The sequence below is a fragment of the Salvelinus fontinalis genome, chromosome 31, assembly GCF_029448725.1.
Source record: "Salvelinus fontinalis isolate EN_2023a chromosome 31, ASM2944872v1, whole genome shotgun sequence".
In the NCBI taxonomy this organism is placed as follows: Eukaryota; Metazoa; Chordata; class Actinopteri; order Salmoniformes; family Salmonidae; genus Salvelinus; species Salvelinus fontinalis.
Window position 1 is genome coordinate 28,068,117 of NC_074695.1, and position 19,201 is coordinate 28,087,317.

Below are 19,201 nucleotides of genomic sequence, written 5' to 3' on the forward strand. Positions count from 1 at the left end.
ATGAAGTGTGTATATTTCGCTTTGCCAAACTGCTTGTGCTTTCAGTGTACAGTATATTAGGATTTTACTGCCCCCGTCTCCTTCTCTTTTTCCCCCTGTTGCTGCAGCCTGGCCTCAGAGCCATACGAAATATACTTTACATATTTCTGAGCACCTCCAAGACGTACGATACCTGCAGTACTAATGGTCTAGTTAAATGAGACAGAAACGAAAGTAGGGAGGTTGGTCGAGGAGGATGTGTGGGCGTAATCTGTGACAGTCTAGCAATCCAAATGTAGCATGTTCGAGTCGCGTCGGGGACAACTGTAGCATTGTAGTTAACCCTTCCCGTAACCCTTACTCTAAACTTAACCCAATTCACCTAACCTGCTACATAAATTCACATAACCAAGGTAAATTCTCGCCTAATTATCCTTTGGTGTCTCAGATAAAGACGTGCAATACTATCCTCCAAGATGTATGATAAGTTACATTATCCAATTCGTGTGCTATTGTACAACCGAGTAACAGGTATGATACTATACGTCCTGTAATTCATATGATATTGTACGACCGCTATTCCATTTATAATGTAACCTAACGTAACGTAACATATACTAAATGGAGTCTCACACATTTACTTACAGACAAATACAAATTGCCCTGAGATCACGTTGGCAGTTGATGGGATCTCAAGCTTGACTGGTTTACAATGGCCTCCTGTTTGGATGTTGTTGCTATTGCACTACTGTCACAGATCGCTGGTCACAGTGAAGGGCGACAAGATGGAGGCCCCTGCCAGACAACACTCATAAATCCTGAATGACGCAGATTGAAAAGGTGATTTTCTGCTTGTCTCACATGCGGCCCTGCGCTGAATCTTTATTTAGAAATTTTATAAACAGACACTGGTAGAGCATCGATTAGAGGACTGTCAAGGCTGCACAGTGTGTGTATGTGTGTGTGTGTAAGTGTGTGTGTGTCGCATCATGCCATAATTGCTCTGTAATTATTTTATAATTAATAACCGTATTATGATTATGTAATTACAATGCTGTAAATTGCAGATACGGGCAGGAAACAAATAATGAAAATCAAATGAATAAGTCCTGTAAAAGTGATCACCTGTATAATTACCATATAACATCTAAAATCAATGTCACTCTATGGTATCTGTGCAAACTTGTTGCCTCTGAATTTATGGAGACCTACAGCTAAGGCCCTTAGAATCTATGGAAGAACTGGGAACACGGACACAGAGTCACGTTAACGCAAATCTCCCAGAGAGGGTGCAAGATGGCCGATAGCGAGATGACGTGAGGCAGAAAGAAGGTCTAGAAGTTCAAACTCTCACCGACATCTGTGAAATACAAGCCGAGTACACTTATTGAATGTGTACTGTGTCTTCCTGTCCTTCTTGGGGCCAACACACATCGCAGCGCTTCTTCTTGTTGCTACCGGCTGCACTCCAGAATAATTAAAACACTTAGTTCAGGAATTTGACTAACATCTCACCCACATATATAGTTACAGCAGGCCAAGGTAGGAGAGTCTGACACACATGCAACAACATCACTCACACTTACTTCTGGTATTGCAGTTGTTGGTTCTGTGGGTCGGGTGGATGGGGCACCAGTATCCTCCTCCTGAATCCTCCTCACGATGGCTGCAGAAGCTGGTGTCCTTGGGATATGTTGCCTCCTTTGGATTTGAGGTCTTACCATTGCCTTGCCCAGCTCCTCGAGAAAGAGATGTTTCCTCTGGAGCTTACCTCTGTTCCAAACTAGGTTCAACACCTTCCAGATGACAAACGCGTTGTACGCCGAGATGTCCAAGATGTTGAAGAATATCACAAATGGCCAGTGCAGGGTTTTCCTTCTTTTGCAGCTGTAGCCAGTCACCAGCTTGTCTAAATTGTCCACCGCTCCTTTTGTGGCATTGTAATCCATTATGATTTCTGGTTTTTGATGTTCCTTGCCACAGATTCTCCCATCCCTATGCAGTGTACTCACGAGTACCACATTTTTGCCTTTCTTTGGCACGTAGGACACTAGGGACGTGTCGGCCGTGAACACAAATTTAGAGGAATTGATAAGCCTGTTCCGTGTATTTAACAGCTGATGTGAGCTCTGGCTTGTTTTTTTGTACTCTTCCTACCATCATCAGCTTCCTCTTGATGAGCTCCTGTCCCAGCTTGTGCTAAGTAAAAAAGTTATTGCATGTGATGTTGTGGCCACGGAGTCCCTGTGTCGCATCCAGGATAACCTGCATCCTTTGGTTCTTCTCAGGGGCTCCTCCATCTCGCTTCCCCATATACACTTGCAAGTTCCACGCATATGATGAAGCAGCATCACAGGCAGCCCAGATCTTGATTCCATATTTTGCGGGTTTAGACAGAATGTACTGTCTAAATGGCATAAGCTGCTCATCAACGGTAACGTTGGGCCCAAGGTTGTAAAAAAGGGGAAGGATCATATGAGGATCATGTCTCTTTCCCACATTTTTATTACCCTCGGGTCCAGTGGACCTGAACACCACAGTTGTAATATAAATGTGTAGGGGGGTGCACAGTGTGCACTCAATGAAAATGTGTTCTTTTACATGTTCTACATAGAACATTTGCCAAGGCAAATGAGTCTCAGTTTGAAAACATTATTAATTGTATCATTCTTATTTTCGTAAACATTGAAAATGGGTCCCACAGACCCGAACACTACACAAGGTTTAACGCTCATGATTTTGGAATGAGATGTTCGACGAGCAGGTGTCCACATACTTTTAGTCATGTAGCATAGTTTAGCAAGCTGGATAGTTAGTTAGATGAGCTGATAACGTTAACTAACAGTCGCTAACCGCAAACAGGACTCTTGGTGATGATAACTACACTGAACAAAAATATAAACAATATATACTGTGTTGGTCCCATGTTTCATGAACTGAAATAAAAGATCCTAGAAATGTTCCAAATGCACAAAAAGCTTATTTCTCTCAAATATTGTGCACAATCCATCCAACTGACAGGTGTGGCATATCAAGAAGTTGATTAAAAAGCATGATCATTACACAGGTGCACCTTGTGCTGGGGACAATAAAAGGCCACTCTAAAATGTGCAGTTTTGTCACACAACACAATGCCACAGATGTCTCAAGTTGAGGTAGTGTGCAATTGGCATGCCGACTGCATGAATGTCCACCAGAGCTGTTGCCAGAGAATTGAATGTTCATTTCTCTACCATAAGCCACCTCCAACATCATCACAAACGCAGACCATGTGTAACCACACCATCCTAGGACCTCCACATCCGGCTTCTTCACCTGCGGGATCGTCTGAGACCAGCCACCCGGACAGCTGATGAAACTGTGGGTTTGCACAACTGAAGAATTTCTGCACAAACTGTCAGAAACAGTCTCAGGGATGCTCATCTGCGTGCACGTCGTCCTCACCAGGGTCTTGACCTGACTGCAGTTCTGTATCGTAACCAACTTCAGTGGGCATATACTCACCTTCTATGGCCACTGGCACGCTGGAGAAGTGTGATCTTCATGGATTAATTCCGGTTTCAACTGTACTGGCATATGGCAGATAGTGTGTAATGTGTCATGAGGGCGAGCGGGTTTGCTGATGTCAACGTTGTGAACTGAGTGCCCCGTGGTGGCAGTGGGGTTGTGGTATGGGCAGGCATAAGCTACGCACAACGAACACAAATTGCATGGCAATTTGAATGCACAGAGATACCGTGACGAGATCCTGCGGCCCAGTGTCGTGCCCTTCATCCGCTGCCATCACCTCATGTTTCAGCATGATAGTGTACGGCCCCATGTCACAAGGATCTGTACACAATTCCTGGAAGCTGAACATGTCCCAGTTCATCCATGGCCTGCATACTCACCAGACATGTCACCCATTGAGCATGTTTGGGATGCTCTGGATCAAAGTGTACAACAGCGTGTTCCAGTTCCCGCCAATATCCAGCAACTTCGCACAGCCATTGAAGAGGAGAGGAACAATATTCCACAGGTCACAATCAACAGCCTGATCAACTCTATGCGAAGGAGATGTGTGGTGCTGTATGAGGCAAATGGTGGTCACACCAGATACTGACTGGTTTTCTGATCCACACCCCTACTTTTTTTTAGGTATCTGTGACCAACTGATGCAAAACTGTATTCCTAATCACCTGAAATACATAGATTTGGGCCTAATGAATTTATTTCAATTGACTGATTTCCTTATATGAATTGTAACTCAGTAAAATCTTTGAAATTGTTGCATGTTGCATTCCTGTTTTTGTTCAGTGTACTTTAACAGGCTAGGTTGGTAGATTATAGTCACATTAATGTTATGCAGCAATAAAAAGCTAGCTTGTATACATCTACGACGAACTTAGGTAGCTACACCAAAGACACAGCTCAAAGTGCATGGCAAAATAATAGCCTAACTGACATTTCTTACTATAATTTCTGCCGACCAAGACCACACTCCGAAAGCTTGAAAACACACAGCAGCCACTCAAAACGGGTTTGAGCGGCAACAAATCTGTACAATTAGCTGATTCGCTTTCCATACACCAACTTCTGTTCACCCTCCCACTTCTGTTGACACACCCACTTCCAGACACTCAGTTTGCAGTTTGCCATGACTCCAAAGCAAGCCCTCTCCTCAGAATATCACGACAACGAAGTTCTTTACGACAGATTCTTCTGTTTTGAGTTGATAGCGGAAAATTGCGCGACTAGCAAGTTAGCCTGTATTCATTGTGGATAGCTGGAGCTTGCTAACTGTTGCCGATAACTTAACATTTAATGGTTTATTTTTCAACATTTTGGATAACCTTTTATCATGGATGTAGGCGAGCTACTGAATTATCAGGTAACGTTCATTAGTGAGATCCTTAGTGTTTGCTGCAACTGTTGACTAGCTAGCAAAATAAATGTTTAAACCATCGCCATTGTCTTTGACCATAGCTAGCTAGCCACATTTGCTAGCGAACAGGCTAACATGATTGCTAGTTAGCTAATAAACCAAGTTCACTAGCTAAGTTAGTTAAGGATGTGACAGATGAAAGAGATGGCTATCAGATGGCAAGTTAGTCTTGCTACTTTGCTAGTTAGTTAACTAACGTTAGCTAGCTAACTCTTCTGTTGTAACTAGTTTGTGATAAACTCTTGCCTAGTTCAGCTGTATTAGCTAGCTAGCTTAAGCAGTGTCCCTCTCATGGAATATAATTTGAGCATCAAATATAAAAACTAACATTATGTTATAGGAATCAAGTACTATTTACATTTGACGATGAATGCATGTTAATTATCTCCGTTGTTTACTTTTTGTTTGGCCAACTCGTTGCTTGGATGCATTACACACATTGCAAAGCCTTATGACCTTCCTGTTTTGATGTACCTGCTTAACATGTGTTAATGTTCATTGTAGCCTGACAGGGGGGCAAAACGTCTACGGGCTGGTGATGATGATGATGATGACCCCAGAAACAAAAAGGCCGGCAGAGAACTGGCCAGACATCTGGAGAGAGAGGAAAGTGAAGACCCGAGTGGTGATAGGAAGAGAATACTGGAGAAACTCATGGATGATGATGAGGATGCAGATGACCAAGAGGTGGGAAACGTTTATGTGACATGATAAAGCATGCATACATAGCTTAATGTGCTGATCTTGTTCCTAAAATAATTTTGTTGTCTTGGTAACACTTTTCACTAAAGGGCACTCTTTTTGTTGTTGTAATTATACAGGGTGAACCAGTGGATGAGAGTTCAGTGAAGAAAATGATCTTGACCTTTGAAAAAAGGTCCTACAAGAACCAAGAGCTGAGGATAAAGTTCCCAGACACCCCAGGGAGGTGAGTTAATGAGAGGGAAACGTTCCTCCTGAGTTCAGCTATACATGAAATATAATTGCTTAAGTTAAGTTATCAATCTATGGTAAGGGTAAATGGTAAGGGTAAATTGACTTGCTGCTTCAATAACATGACAATGCATTCAACAAGTCAGGACTTATTTTCCATGTACGACATATTTTATTATTCCGCTGTCCAGGTTCATGGAAACAGAGCTGGATTTGAATGACATCATACAGGAGATGCATGTCATAGCCACCATGCCTGATCTCTACCACCTGTTGGTGGAGCTCAATGCTGTCCATTCCCTGCTGGGCTTACTCAGCCATGAGAACACAGATATCCTTTCCTTCAAAGATGGCTTACTAAGCATGCTTCACTCTTTAATTCAGTTAATTTACCTGTACTTATGTTATTCTATGCATTTGACTGAACCCAGGATAAACTGAAAAAATCCTTAGCCTTTCCTACATATCGCCATTGCAGTGGTTGATTTGTTACAAGAGTTGACAGACATTGACACACTTCATGAAAGTGAGGAGGGGGCTGAAATACTCATAGACTCTTTGGTGAGTCCAGTTTGTTTGTATACAATCAATGCATGCATTTAGGTTCTGGCATTTTCTTGTTATTTCTAATGCATCCACAACCATACTGATGCTGATGATAATGAACTCAATAGAAATAGCACATTCAATCCCAGCTAATGGCCATAGTTAAAATTGTCTATTTTAGCCCTCCCTTTGCACTCACTTTGACAGCAGCAAAGTCATTGGCCATTTTCTGGGAAAGGTTGAGTGCCCCGTCATAAAGTCTGCTGACATTTAAAAAGACCATGGAGGCAAAGGTGAAATCGCTCTGGTCTTACACGACTTATAAATTAGCAGCGGAAATGAGGCATGAGCCTTTAATGTTGTCACACACGACACAGTATCCCATAATCCTGTGATGACAACCTGTCTCCTTTTCTAACTGTAGCTGGAGGGACAGGTTGTGGCCCTTCTGGTGCAGAACATGGAGAGGCTGGATGAGCAGGTGAAGGAGGAAGCTGATGGAGTCTACAACACGTTAGGTAAGACGCACTGCACAATGTGTACATGATTGGACAAAATATGGGGATTATTTATCTTCGTAAAATGTAATTTGGGCTCAGTACTTGTGTTTTGATGGCGTCTTATCAAGGCAGCTCTCCAGGCTTGAATAAGTATTTTGTCTGCTTCCTGGTTGGGGCTTACAGGCTCATGTCCTCCAGGATGGTGTCTGTTCAGTTGGAATAAGTGATAAAGGCTTCCTTCTTCTCCAGCAGGCCTCTCTTTCTGTGTGTCTCTCACTCATTGACGCACTCTCTCCATCTCTCCCACTACTTGTCTCTCCCTCTCTCCCTCTTTTTTCCATTGGGGTCTTGCCGCCCTTCTGCTGAATGAGTGAGATATAAGGTGTCTCAGACGGCTTTATAATGCAAATATTAGCAAAAGTATCCGAGACCTCTATACTTCTCAGGAGGTGCTGTCATAATTTGATAGTCCCATATTCACCTCTCTCTTCTCTCCCATCTCTCTCCATCAGCCATCATTGAGAACATGGCAGAGTTCAGGCCTGGCCTGTGCACAGAAGCAGCTCAGCAAGGACTCATGCAGTGGTTGCTAAAAAGAATCAAGGTCAGGCTATAACTGAAGATGACACATTCCATTGGTTATTGATGCCGTATGTAGAGATTTTTGCAGTCTGCGTCGATATGTCTGGTTGAAATGTGTCTGTTGTAGAACTATACCTACAGTATGGTGTACAGTGGGGCAAAAAAGTATTTAGTCAGCCACCAATTGTGCAAGTTCTCCCACTTAAAAATATGAGAGAGGCCTGTAATTTTCATCATAGGTACACTTCAACTATGACAGACAAAATGAGGGGGAAAAATCCAGAACATCACATTGTAGGATTTTTTATGAATTTATTTGCAAATTATGGTGGAAAATAAGTATTTGGTCAATAACAAAAGTTTGTCAATACTTTGTTATATACCCTTTGTTGGCAATGACAGAGGTCAAACGTTTTCTGTATTTTGTCCCATTCCTCCATGCAGATCGCCTCTAGAGCAGTGATGTTTTGGGGCTGTTGCTGGGCAACACGGACTTTCAACTCCTTCCAAAGATTTTCTATGGGGTTGAGATCTGTAGACTGGCTAGGCCACTCCAGGACCTTGAAATGCTTCTTACGAAGCCACTCCTCCGTTGCCCGGGCGGTGTGTTTGGGATCATTGTCATGCTGAAAGACCCAGCCACGTTTCATCTTCAATGCCCTTGCTGATGGAAGGAGGTTTTCACTCAAAATCTCACGATACATGGCCCCATTCATTCTTTCCTTTACACGGATCAGTCGTCCTGGTCCCTTTGCAGAAAAACAGCCCCAAAGCATGATGTTTCCACCCCCATGCTTCACAGTAGGTATGGTGTTCTTTGGATGCAACTCAGCATTCTTTGTCCTCCAAACACGACGAGTTGAGTTTTTACCAAAAAGTTCTATTTTGGTTTCATCTGACCATATGACATTCTTCCAATCTTCTTCTGGATCATCCAAATGCTCTCTAGCAAACTTCAGACGGGCCTGGACATGTACTGGCTTAAGCAGGGGGACACGTCTGGCACTGCAGGATTTGAGTCTCTGGCGGCGTAGTGTGTTACTGGTGGTAGGCTTTGTTACTTTGGCCCCAGCTCTCTGCAGGTCATTCACTAGGTCCCCCTGTGTGGTTCTGGGATTTTTGCTCACCGTTCTTGTGATCATTTTGACCCCACGGGGTGAAATCTTGCGTGGAGCCCCAGATCGAGGGAGATTATCAGTGGTCTTGTATGTCTTCCATTTCCTAATAATTGCTCCCACAGTTGATTTCTTCAAACCAAGCTGCTTACCTATTGCAGATTCAGTCTTCCCAGCCTGGTGCAGGTCTACAATTTTGTTTCTGGTGTCCTTTGACAGCTCTTTGGTCTTGGCCATAGTGGAGTTTGGAGTGTGACTGTTTGAGGTTGTGGACAGGTGTCTTTTATACTGATAACAAGTTCAAACAGGTGCCATTAATACAGGTAACGAGTGGAGGACAGAGGAGCCTTTTAAAGAAGAAGTTACAGGTCTGTGAGAGCCAGAAATCTTGCTTGTTTGTAGGTGACCAAATACTTATTTTCCACCATAATTTGCAAATAAATTCATTAAAAATCCTACAATGTGATTTTCTGGAGAAAAAAAATCTCATTTTGTCTGTCATAGTTGAAGTGTACCTATGATGAAAATTACAGGCCTCTCATCTTTTTAAGTGGGAGAACTTGCACAATTGGTGGCTGACTAAATACTTTTTTGCCTCACTGTATGTAGGCTTTCAATTGCTCATGCTGTCACAGATTTTGTCATGTTATCACTGATTTTGCCCCTCCCTTTCTCTCTTTCAGGCAAAGATTCCTTTCGATGCTAACAAGCTGTACTGCAGTGAAGTCTTGGCTATCTTGCTTCAAAACAATGACAGTACGTTTCTAGCCCTTTTCTCTGTAGTTGCTGTACAATGTGATAAAAATGTGTTTTGTCTAATGTAATCAGCCGTAGAGGTGATTGTTGTGGCTGTGGACCAAAAATAATAGTAATAATAATAATAATAAATAGCAGAGTATCATGACTGGTTAAAGTATACTATTTGTCTGAGTGGCTGAGTCCAGAAGACCTTGGAATGCTGCAGGACAACAGACAGGCACCATGTCCAGATCAGTAATGGACTGGGCAACATAGAACTCAAAAAGAATATCAATCTCATTTTCCTCTCTGTTCCCCTCTGAGTGAGTTTAGCTACCTGGGTTGGTTGTGCTGTGTTGCATATAGCAGCTCAAGAGCTGGATCGATTCATCTTCTCCCTTGGTTTTTATCACCATGTTTTTCGATGTTTATGCGCCATACTCCTTTAACAGTTTGTCTCTCTCTCTCTCCTTCCCTTTCTCTCTCTCTCCTTTCCACTCCCTGCATCCTCCCCTTCTGTTTTTTCCTCTCCTCCCACCTCTTCTCTCTCACTCTACTTCCAGGCACCAGGGAGCTCTTGGGGGAGCTGGATGGAATTGACGTGTTACTGCAGCAGCTCTCTGTAAGCTTGTCTTTTCACATGTTCTACTGCTTCTCCTAGGCTTGTGCAATATACCCTATACCGGAGTATTTTGAAATACCGACGGTATGATTTTCAATACCTTGTCCCCCCCCCCCCAAAAGTATTATTATTTATAAAAATTGTATTAACAAAAATTAATTTGAGCATGTCACATGGTATGTTTGTTTTTCAAACAGCACATGGAGCAAACGTAATGTGACAATCCAATGTTGAGCAGCACAAAAGAGATGAAGGTTCACTACTGTTTGCCAGCTAAACATATTATAACTCTATAAGTTAACTATCTAAGATGTGCCAAATACATTTTGTCCAGCTCAGTGTTCCAGCTATGCATTTGGTTTACTAACTTCAAATCAAAGTTTATTTGTCACGTGTGCCGAATACAACAGGTGTAGACGTTACAGTGAAATGCTTACTTACAGGTTCTAACCAATAGTGCTAGCTATAGGTGGCTAGCTTGCATGATTAAGCTTCTTGGTTACAGCAGAGACAATCAATCTCCTCCTGGATTAAGTGTGAGTAGTCTTTTGAGATAGCTAGTTGTATAATTTCATGAGCTGGGTTGTCTGACTTTGCATTTAGTTAATGTTTGCTTGTTAGCATTTAGCTAGCATCCGCAATATCTTCTAACATACAAAAAAAAAATGTTTGGTAGAAATAGTGCCAGTAATACCATATCCCCCGGTATGGTACAGGAATTTCCATACCGCCCAACCCTAGATCCTCCTCTCTCTCTCTGATTCATCCATGTCTCAAACTCACCTCACACTGTTGAAGTTTCAGCAGATCATAAGAACTGTACAGTTGTGGCCAAAAGTTTTGAGAATGACACAAATATTAATTTCCACAAAGTTTGCTGCTTCAATGTCTTTAGATATTTTTGTAAGATGTTACTATGGAATGATGAAGCATAATTACAAGCATTTCATAAGTGTCAAAGGCTTTTATTGACAATTACATGAAGTTGATGCAAAGAGTCAATATTTGCAGTGTTGACCCTTCTTTTTCAAGACCTCTGCAATCCGCCCTGGTATGCTATTAATTAACTTCTGGGCCACATCCTGACTGATGGCAGCCTATTCTTGCATAATCAATGCTTGGAGTTTGTCAGAATTTGTGGGGTTGTGTTTGTCTACCAGCCTCTTGAGGATTGACCACAAGTTCTCAATGGGATTAAGGTCTGGGGAGTTTCCTGGCCATGGACTCAAAATATTGATGTTTTTTTCCCCCGAGCCACTTAGTTATCACTTTTGACTTATGGCAAGGTGCACCATCATGCTGGAAAAGGCATTGTTCGTCACCAAACTGTTCCTGGATGGTTGGGAAACGTTGCTCTCAGAGGATGTGTTGGTGCCATTCTATATTCATGGCTGTGTTCTTAGGCAAAATTGTGAGTGAGCCCACTCCCTTGGCTGAGAAGCAACCCCACACATGAATGGTCTCAGGATGCTTTACTGTTGGCATAACACTGGACTGATGGTAGCGCTCACCTTGTCTTCTCCGGACAAGCTTTTTTCCGGATGCCCCAAACAATTGGAAAGTGGATTCATCAGAGAAAATTACTTTACCCCAGTCCTCAGCAGTCCAATCCCTGTACCTTTTGCAGAATATCAGTCTGTCCCTGATATTTTTCCTGGAGAGAAGTGGCTTCTTTGCTGCCCTTCTTGGCACCAGGCCATCCTCCAAAAGTCTTCGCCTAACTGTGCGTGCAGATGCACTCACACCTGCCTGCTGCCATTCCTGAGCAAGCGCTGTACTGGTGGTGCCCCGATCCCGCAGCTGAATCAACTTTAGGAGATGGTCCTGGCGCTTGCTGGACTTTCTTGGGCGCCCTGAAGCCTTCTTCATAACAGTTGAACCGCTCTCCTTGAAGTTCTTGATGATCCAATAAATGGTTGATTTAGGTGCAATCTTACTGGCAACAATATCCTTGCATGTGAAGCCCTTTTTATGCAAAGCAATGATGACATCATGTGTTTCCTTGCAGGTAACCATAGTTGACAGAGGAAGATCAATAATTCCAAGCACCACCCTCCTTTTGAATCTTCCAGTCTGTTATTCAAACTCAATCAGCATGACAGAGTGATCTCCAGCCTTGTCCTCGTCAACACTCACACCTGTGTTAACAAGAGAATCACTGACATGATGTCAGCTGGTCCTTTTGTGGCAGGGCAGAAATGCAGTGGAAATGTTTTTTGGGGATTCAGTTCATTTGCATGGCAAAGAGGGACTTTGCAATTAATTGCAATTCGTCTGATCACTCTTCATAACATTCTGGAGTATATGCAAATTGCCATCATACAAACTGAGGCAGCAGACTTTGAAAATTTATATTTGTGTCATTCTCAAAACATTTGGTCACGACTGTATGTCCTTCTTCCTCACATCGTGCTAAACGATTAGTGCTATTTGAGGTCGGTTCGGGATTGGTTTGATTATTTAAAATATAATTGCATTAAATGTATTATGAAATAATGACATTAAAAAAAAATACTTTAGAGCTTTTTAATGGAAATTCCAAAGCCAAAAATAATGAACATCCAATTGCCAAAACATTGGGGGAAAAATCTGTCAAGTCCACATTGAGTAGACATCAATAGAAATACAGGAAATTATTATGAAATAATTCACTATTTCAGTTGTGTATGTTACTTAGTTTTTAATTGATGAGTTTATTTTTCATTCCTTAAAGTCGACATCTCATCTCTGCTCAGGCAGTAGCAGCCAGCCAGACAATGTTATCTCTGTGCTCCCCGTACTGTACTGTCTTTAGTCATCCTATCTAGCTAAGCTAGCCTGTCTAGAGGCGTCCGTTTGTGCACATATTATGACATTTTTGTGACGTTTTGGACTTTGGTAAGGGCGTTTTTGGCTGTTCGGGGACACTATTTTTTCCCCCTTGAGGCAAGCTGAAGTCGGTAGCCGAAGTCTACGCCCCTTTGTCTGTGATCGGTCAGTACGGATTCTTAATTATAGTCTTTGTTGTCATTCAACGAGAGATGACTTGTAAGGGAGTATGCAAGTTAGGCGCCAGCCGAACTAAAGCTTGCTGACCGCTTAAGTATTCTGTAGAGCTGTCTGGTAAAATCATTTGACTAGTTCATCAAAGTACATGAGGCATACTTTCATGAACAGTCTCTATCCGTCTCTTTCGTTGTTGTGTACATTCCTCTCTTATGTGGTCTGTGTTTATCTAACCTAACGTAGCAGGTGTAAAAGTATATCCATCTCTGTCCTAGCCGGAAAGAACAGGTGCAATGGATTATGGTCATTGTGGTTAATTACAACATTTATGCCCTGAACTTGTAGGAATATTTGCTTGATCAAAACTACAACTCCCTTCAGCCCAGCATCCCACATAGTTCTTGACTTGATTTCTCTCTAGAGACACGGTGTGTTGGGCTCACAAAAACCCAAACTAAATGTAATTCAAGTAATTGAAAAGACGTCGGTCAGTTAGCCTTTTGGCTAATTATTATACTATTTGATATATTCAAGGCCTGCAGTAATAATGATGTCTGAAGCAAATGAATAAGACTTAGAAGTGTAACTTTATGTTAGACAGATTTTCTGCTGTGCTTTGTAAGTCTCTTCACTCTGTTGGCGATGCTGGTTGCAAGCTTTCGTTGTTTCTTAGTTCTACACTGCATTGCACCTAAAATGCATTTGGTTGAATACTGGTCTATCTATGTGAGTGTAACGGATGTGAAATGGCTAGCTAGTTAGCGGTGGTGCGCGCTAATAGCGTTTCAATCGGTTACGTCACTCGCTCTGAGACCTGAGGTAGTTGTTCCCCTTGATCTGCAAGGGCCACGGCCTTTGTGGAGCGATGGGTAACGACGCTTCGTGGGTGACTGTTGTTGATGTGTGCAGAGGGTCCCTGGTTCGCGCCCGTGTCGGGGCGAAGGGGCGGTCTAAAGTTATACTGTTACATGAGGTGTTTCATACACACCCCAAAATGATTTCCAGTTGCATTGTTGAAACTCTGCTAATGAGCCAAACATGCTCATCATTTAAACGGAATTTACCAGCATCACAGTTGATAGACATTAGAAGTGTGGGTGTCATTCTCCTTCAGGTGTTCAAACGCCACAACCCAGCCACGGCGGAGGAGCAGGAGATGATGGAGAACCTATTTGATGCCCTGTGCTCCTGTCTGATGCTGGCATCCAACCGGGATCGCTTCCTCAGGGGAGAGGGTCTGCAGCTCATGAACCTCATGCTTAGGTAAAGACCCAGATGTTCAACACCTCCTGAAGAAATGAGTCTCCACACACAGCTTAGTTTTAATGTTTCAATAATTTAATGTCCTAAGCTTTTGAGCTAAAACAAATCTTCATCCAAGTACCTCCTCAATGGAGGCCTAATGTAGAGATGGACAGTTCCCTGGCTTGGCTGTAGTCCTTTTTTAATTTCACCCCTCTGTTCAATTCACACAGGTCACTGGTGATCTGATATCATTACGTAGTAGGGATATATGTAAATTGACATCTTTGAACTCAACTTTTGTTTGCTGTTAAGGCTGTCAGAGGGCGCACCATGAACCCCAGTGAGTGGCAGGGTTGAGTGATGTCTTTGTTTTCGCACAGCATGTCTCTGGCTCTGCTCAGCTGCCAGTCCAATCAATCAGCCGACAGAGTGCTGCAGCACCACGACGGGACCTTAAAGAGCAATAAAGAGACATTACATGTATTTATGAAACCCTCCATGCCCAAGCTCTAATCATCATCACGACGACGCCTGGCAGACAGACCGATTTAAAACCAAAATCGATATCTAATTCTAGCGATGCAAAACCCGCTTTTAAATCATCCACAGAAGGCTCTCAGAATAGGTTATCTAGAGAGCAACACGTAACTCTCTCTTTTTACTTCTCATGAGATTCACAGAATCATAAGTTCTGCACCTCTGCTTCAATAGTTTTCTCTATTTTTGTAGAGGTTAGGATTTATCAAGGGGTTTGCAATATGAGCTTAGGAACACGGTTGAAGGCATCTTTATAATTGCCTCTGTCTGAATTCTTAAAACTGTTTAACTTAGTCAAAATACTTCCTCATAAGCTTCTTAAAGGACTGCAAGTTGCAAGGGACTCCTTGTAGCTAGGTTACATACAGTACACTACATTACCAAAGGTATGTGGACACCTGCTCGTCAAACATCTCATTCCAAAATCATGGGAATTAATATGGAGTTGGTCCCCCCCTTTGCTGTAATAACAGCCTCCACTCTTCTAGGAAGGCTTTTCACTAGATGTTGGAACATTGTTGCGGGGACTTGCTTCCATTCAGCAATGAGTTTTAGTGAGGTTGGGCACTGAGGTTGGGCGATTAGGCCTGGCTCACAATCGACATTCCAATTAATCCCAAAGGTGTTCGATGTGGTTGAGGCAGGGCTCTGTGCAACCATGAAAAACAGCCCTAGATCATTATTCCTCCTCCACCAAACTTTACAGTTTGCTCTATGCATTAAGACAGTTAGCGTTCTCCTTGCATCCACCAAACCCAGATTAGTCTGTCTTGACAGCCAGATGGTGAATCGTGATTCATCACTCCAGAGAATGCGTTTCCACTGCTCCAGAGTCCAATGGCGGCGAGCTTTACACACTCCAGCTCACACTTGGCATTGCGCATGGTGATCTTAGGCTTGTGTGTGCCTGCTCCGCCATGGAAATCCATTTCATGAAGCCCCTGACGAACAGATCGTGTGCTGGCATTGCTTCCAGTAGCAGTTTGGAACTCGGTAGTGAGTGTTGCAACTGAGGACAGACGATTTTTACGCGCTTCAGCACTCGGTGGTCCCATTCTGTGAGTTTGTGTGACCTACCACTTCGCGGCTGAGCCGTTGTTGCTCCTAAACTTGTCCACTTCACAATAACAGTACTTACACTTGACCGGGGCAGCTCTAACAGGGCAGAAGTTTGACGAACTGACTTGTTGGAAAGGTGGCATCCTATGACAGTACCATGTTGAAAGTCACTGAGCTCTTCAGTAAGTCCATTCTACAACCAATGTTTGTCTATGGAGATTTCATGGCGGTGTGCTTGATTTTCTACACTTGTCAGCAACGGATGTGACTGAAGTAGCCGAATCCACTAATTTGAAGGGGTGTCCACATACTTTTGTATATATAGTGGAGTCTGTGCCTGGCAAAAGACAATCATGACCTTGCTGCTGTTATGCCTGAGATAATTGAGCCCTTATAGTTATTATAATTTTTTATTATTTTTGCACTGCCTCTTTCCAGGGAAAAGAAAATGTCTCGGACCAGTGCTCTGAGGGTCTTAGACCACGGCATGATTGGCCCAGAGGGTTCTGATAACTGCCACAAGTTTGTAGACATCCTGGGCTTGAGGACCATTTTCCCCCTGTTCATGAAGACCCCCAAGAAGATGAGGAAGGCTGGGGCCGCAGACAAAGAACATGAAGGTTTGCAAATGTTTATACTCTCCAAATTTCCTTTATAAACAATGAAATAATTTTGCTTGTCTGAGTTTAGGGCAATTGCTTACAGTTGTCCAACACAGTTTAACAAGGCAGGAGATCTAATCAGGTTTGTCTAATGGCTTTTTCGTCTGTCGATTTAAGTTATCAATCTAACCTTGATTGATTTTTCTCCTGTTCTTCTCAGAATCCACTCTTGAGTTGTGAAATATGAAAATGAAAGCATCAGCGCTTATCAGTCACCCCTCCCTTCCCCCCTTTTGGTTTTTGCAGTGGCTGCCCCGATTTAGCAGCGGCGCCACTGCTAAATGAAAATAGGGGAAACACTGCCTTCTCTGTCTTTTAATTATATCTCATACGTCCGGACAGCCCACCCTTGGTGAATAAATTGGCTTCCTTTGTCTGTCTCCTTCATCTGGGGGACAGAATTAATTAACCTGAGACCTGCCTGAACCTCTGAGTAGGAAGCCAGACATAACAGGGCCCGCTAAAGCTTATCCCCCAGGTGCTCCCACTGATGGACCTCCTACAAGTCACAGCCAAGCCAAACTGCCATGGAGTGTGGTTACGCTGCTGTGCTGTGTGCAGCTTTGAATGCTCACAATAATTGTGGGCTGAGGCCGGAGGACATCTAAGCTATAGAGCAGTGGACTACAGCTCGTAACATACCTTTGGACTATAATATTCCTAGGCATGTCCCTAATGCATTGCATAATTTCTTGACTGAGATAGGCCTGTTTACTAAATGACGGTGATACTAAGCATTAGTTATGTTTGTCCTTACATCGTTTGCATTTTATTTATTATTGTGAGTGATGTGACCAATAATTGTGACCAATTATTTAGTGTAAGCTTTATTTGCCACTTTTTCAACTTTTTGAAAGTCACAGCTTTTTTCATAGCAGCAATGTTTTACAATTAATTTGATATTGTTTTGAGGGTGCATGATTTGTCAAAGTTTTTGACAGTAATTAGACTTATAGAGTGTCTCCTCTGCTGTAGTGATTTTTTTTAAACAGAGAAGAAAGTGGTTCTCAAAAATAACACAATGCAGTCATAATTAATTAATCTATCAGGGGCTACACAAATGAGAGTTTAAGTAATTAATAGGTAAAGCACTCCAAACCCCTCTCCATCATAAAAAGAGATTGATCTCCATTAAATCACCTCTGAAAATATACTGAGGCCCAGTGGCTGTGAATTGTCGGACCACATTTGCATACAGTGGTTTTGAGAAAAAATATTGCAGAGGATCTTTGCAGAATGTGATGACTCACAATAGCGTACCTTTTTTAAGGTCTGTATTCATTTCCATGTCCTAATGTTTTGCATAGATAGAATGAGATTCTGGCAGACTATATTTAGCAGGCTAATGATGCACACACAGTGTGATGGAACAGAAGTAAACACCTCATTTACATTAGTTCTGACTGCACTGTAGCCCTTTGTAGTTTGTTTTGTTTTCCTCGAGTGCTTTAATATCTCTTTTCTTGTTTTCACATGATACTAAAACTACATTAGAAGAATAGGAGCTGCAGTGCAATATGATTTATTTTTATAACTTTGTTTCAGATAATAGGCCTAATTAACAGATATTGTGATCAGTGCAAAATACTGCACTAATTTGAGTCTTTTTTACCAGGAAAGTTGACTGAGAACACATTCTCATTTACAGAAATGACCTGAGGAACAGTTACAGGGGAGATGAATGAGCCAATTGGAAGCTGGGGATGATTAGGTGGCCAGATTGGGAATTTAGCAAGGACACTGGTGTAAACACCTCTACTCTTACAATAAGTGCCTTGTGATCTTTATTGCCCACAGAGTATCAGGACCACTGTTTAATGTCCCATCTGAAAGAAGGCACCTTACGCTGGGCAGTGTCAATCACTGCCTTGGGGTATTTTTTTTGACCAGAGGAAAGAGTGCCTCCTACTAGCCCTCCGACACCACTTCCAGCAGTATCTGGTCTCCCATCTAGGGACAGACCAGGACCAACCCTGCTTAGCTTCAGAGGCAAGCCAGCTGCTGGCCAATCTACCAGTAGTCTCATTTTTCTTTTAACTCAAACTGGATGATTAGTTGCTGTATTAGAGCCCTGTTCATAGTCTCCGGTGTTGTCAATGAGGGAATTTGATAATGGGAACTCATCCATACCTGCATACATATATCTTTGAATTGGTTTGGAACTTGGTCAGTCCATTTTGATGTTGGTGATACCCAGAAATGACAGGAGCCATAATGAAGCCATCACATGATTGTCAACAATCAAAATAGCTTATGAAACGCAGCCCAGCCATGTCAGTGATTTCTTCCCCATGACTATTCTAGTCAGGTATGGTGGAAGTTTGCCTCAGACAGTGTAGACGAGAGCTCGTACCCTGCAGGGGTGCCTTTGGTCTGGCCGGGCTCGGTTGATTGCTTTCCTCAGGACACGGCTGGTTCAGGTTCAATCTGTCCCCAGCAGAGAACTGTCAGGACCTGCCACTGTCAACATCCTCTACTGCTCCTCCTCCTCCAAGCTCAATTGCCTGCCTCGTGGCCCTCTTTGCATGTTAACTTGATGGCTGTTCCAGGTTATTACAAACAGAAACACTCCTCAGCACCCCCTCAGATGATCCCGCAGATGAAGAAGCCGGATGTGGGGGTTCTGGGTTGGCGTGGTTATACATGGTCTGCGGTTGTGAGGACATTTGGATGTACTGGCAAATTCTCTAAAATTACGGAGGCCGTTTATGGTAAAGAAATTAACATTCAATTCTCTGTCAACAGCTTTGGTGTACATTCCTGCAGTCTGCATG

General features: G+C 42.8%; 1 protein-coding gene across 1 annotated transcript in view; it reads left to right on the forward strand.

The window, feature by feature from the left end:
- The first annotated feature begins 4,600 nt into the window (after window positions 1-4,600).
- Window positions 4,601-19,201, forward strand: part of LOC129829974 (beta-catenin-like protein 1) — a 38,585-nt gene continuing 23,984 nt past the window's right edge. Inside the window, exons 1-11 of the mRNA XM_055892052.1 lie at window positions 4,601-4,849; window positions 5,408-5,590; window positions 5,725-5,831; window positions 6,028-6,167; window positions 6,300-6,397; window positions 6,807-6,900; window positions 7,395-7,486; window positions 9,263-9,335; window positions 9,881-9,939; window positions 14,039-14,187; window positions 16,204-16,385. Of these exons, the coding sequence (XP_055748027.1) occupies window positions 4,820-4,849; window positions 5,408-5,590; window positions 5,725-5,831; window positions 6,028-6,167; window positions 6,300-6,397; window positions 6,807-6,900; window positions 7,395-7,486; window positions 9,263-9,335; window positions 9,881-9,939; window positions 14,039-14,187; window positions 16,204-16,385 (1,207 nt within the window). The 5' untranslated portion in view covers window positions 4,601-4,819. The remainder of the gene's footprint in view (window positions 4,850-5,407; window positions 5,591-5,724; window positions 5,832-6,027; window positions 6,168-6,299; window positions 6,398-6,806; window positions 6,901-7,394; window positions 7,487-9,262; window positions 9,336-9,880; window positions 9,940-14,038; window positions 14,188-16,203; window positions 16,386-19,201) is intronic.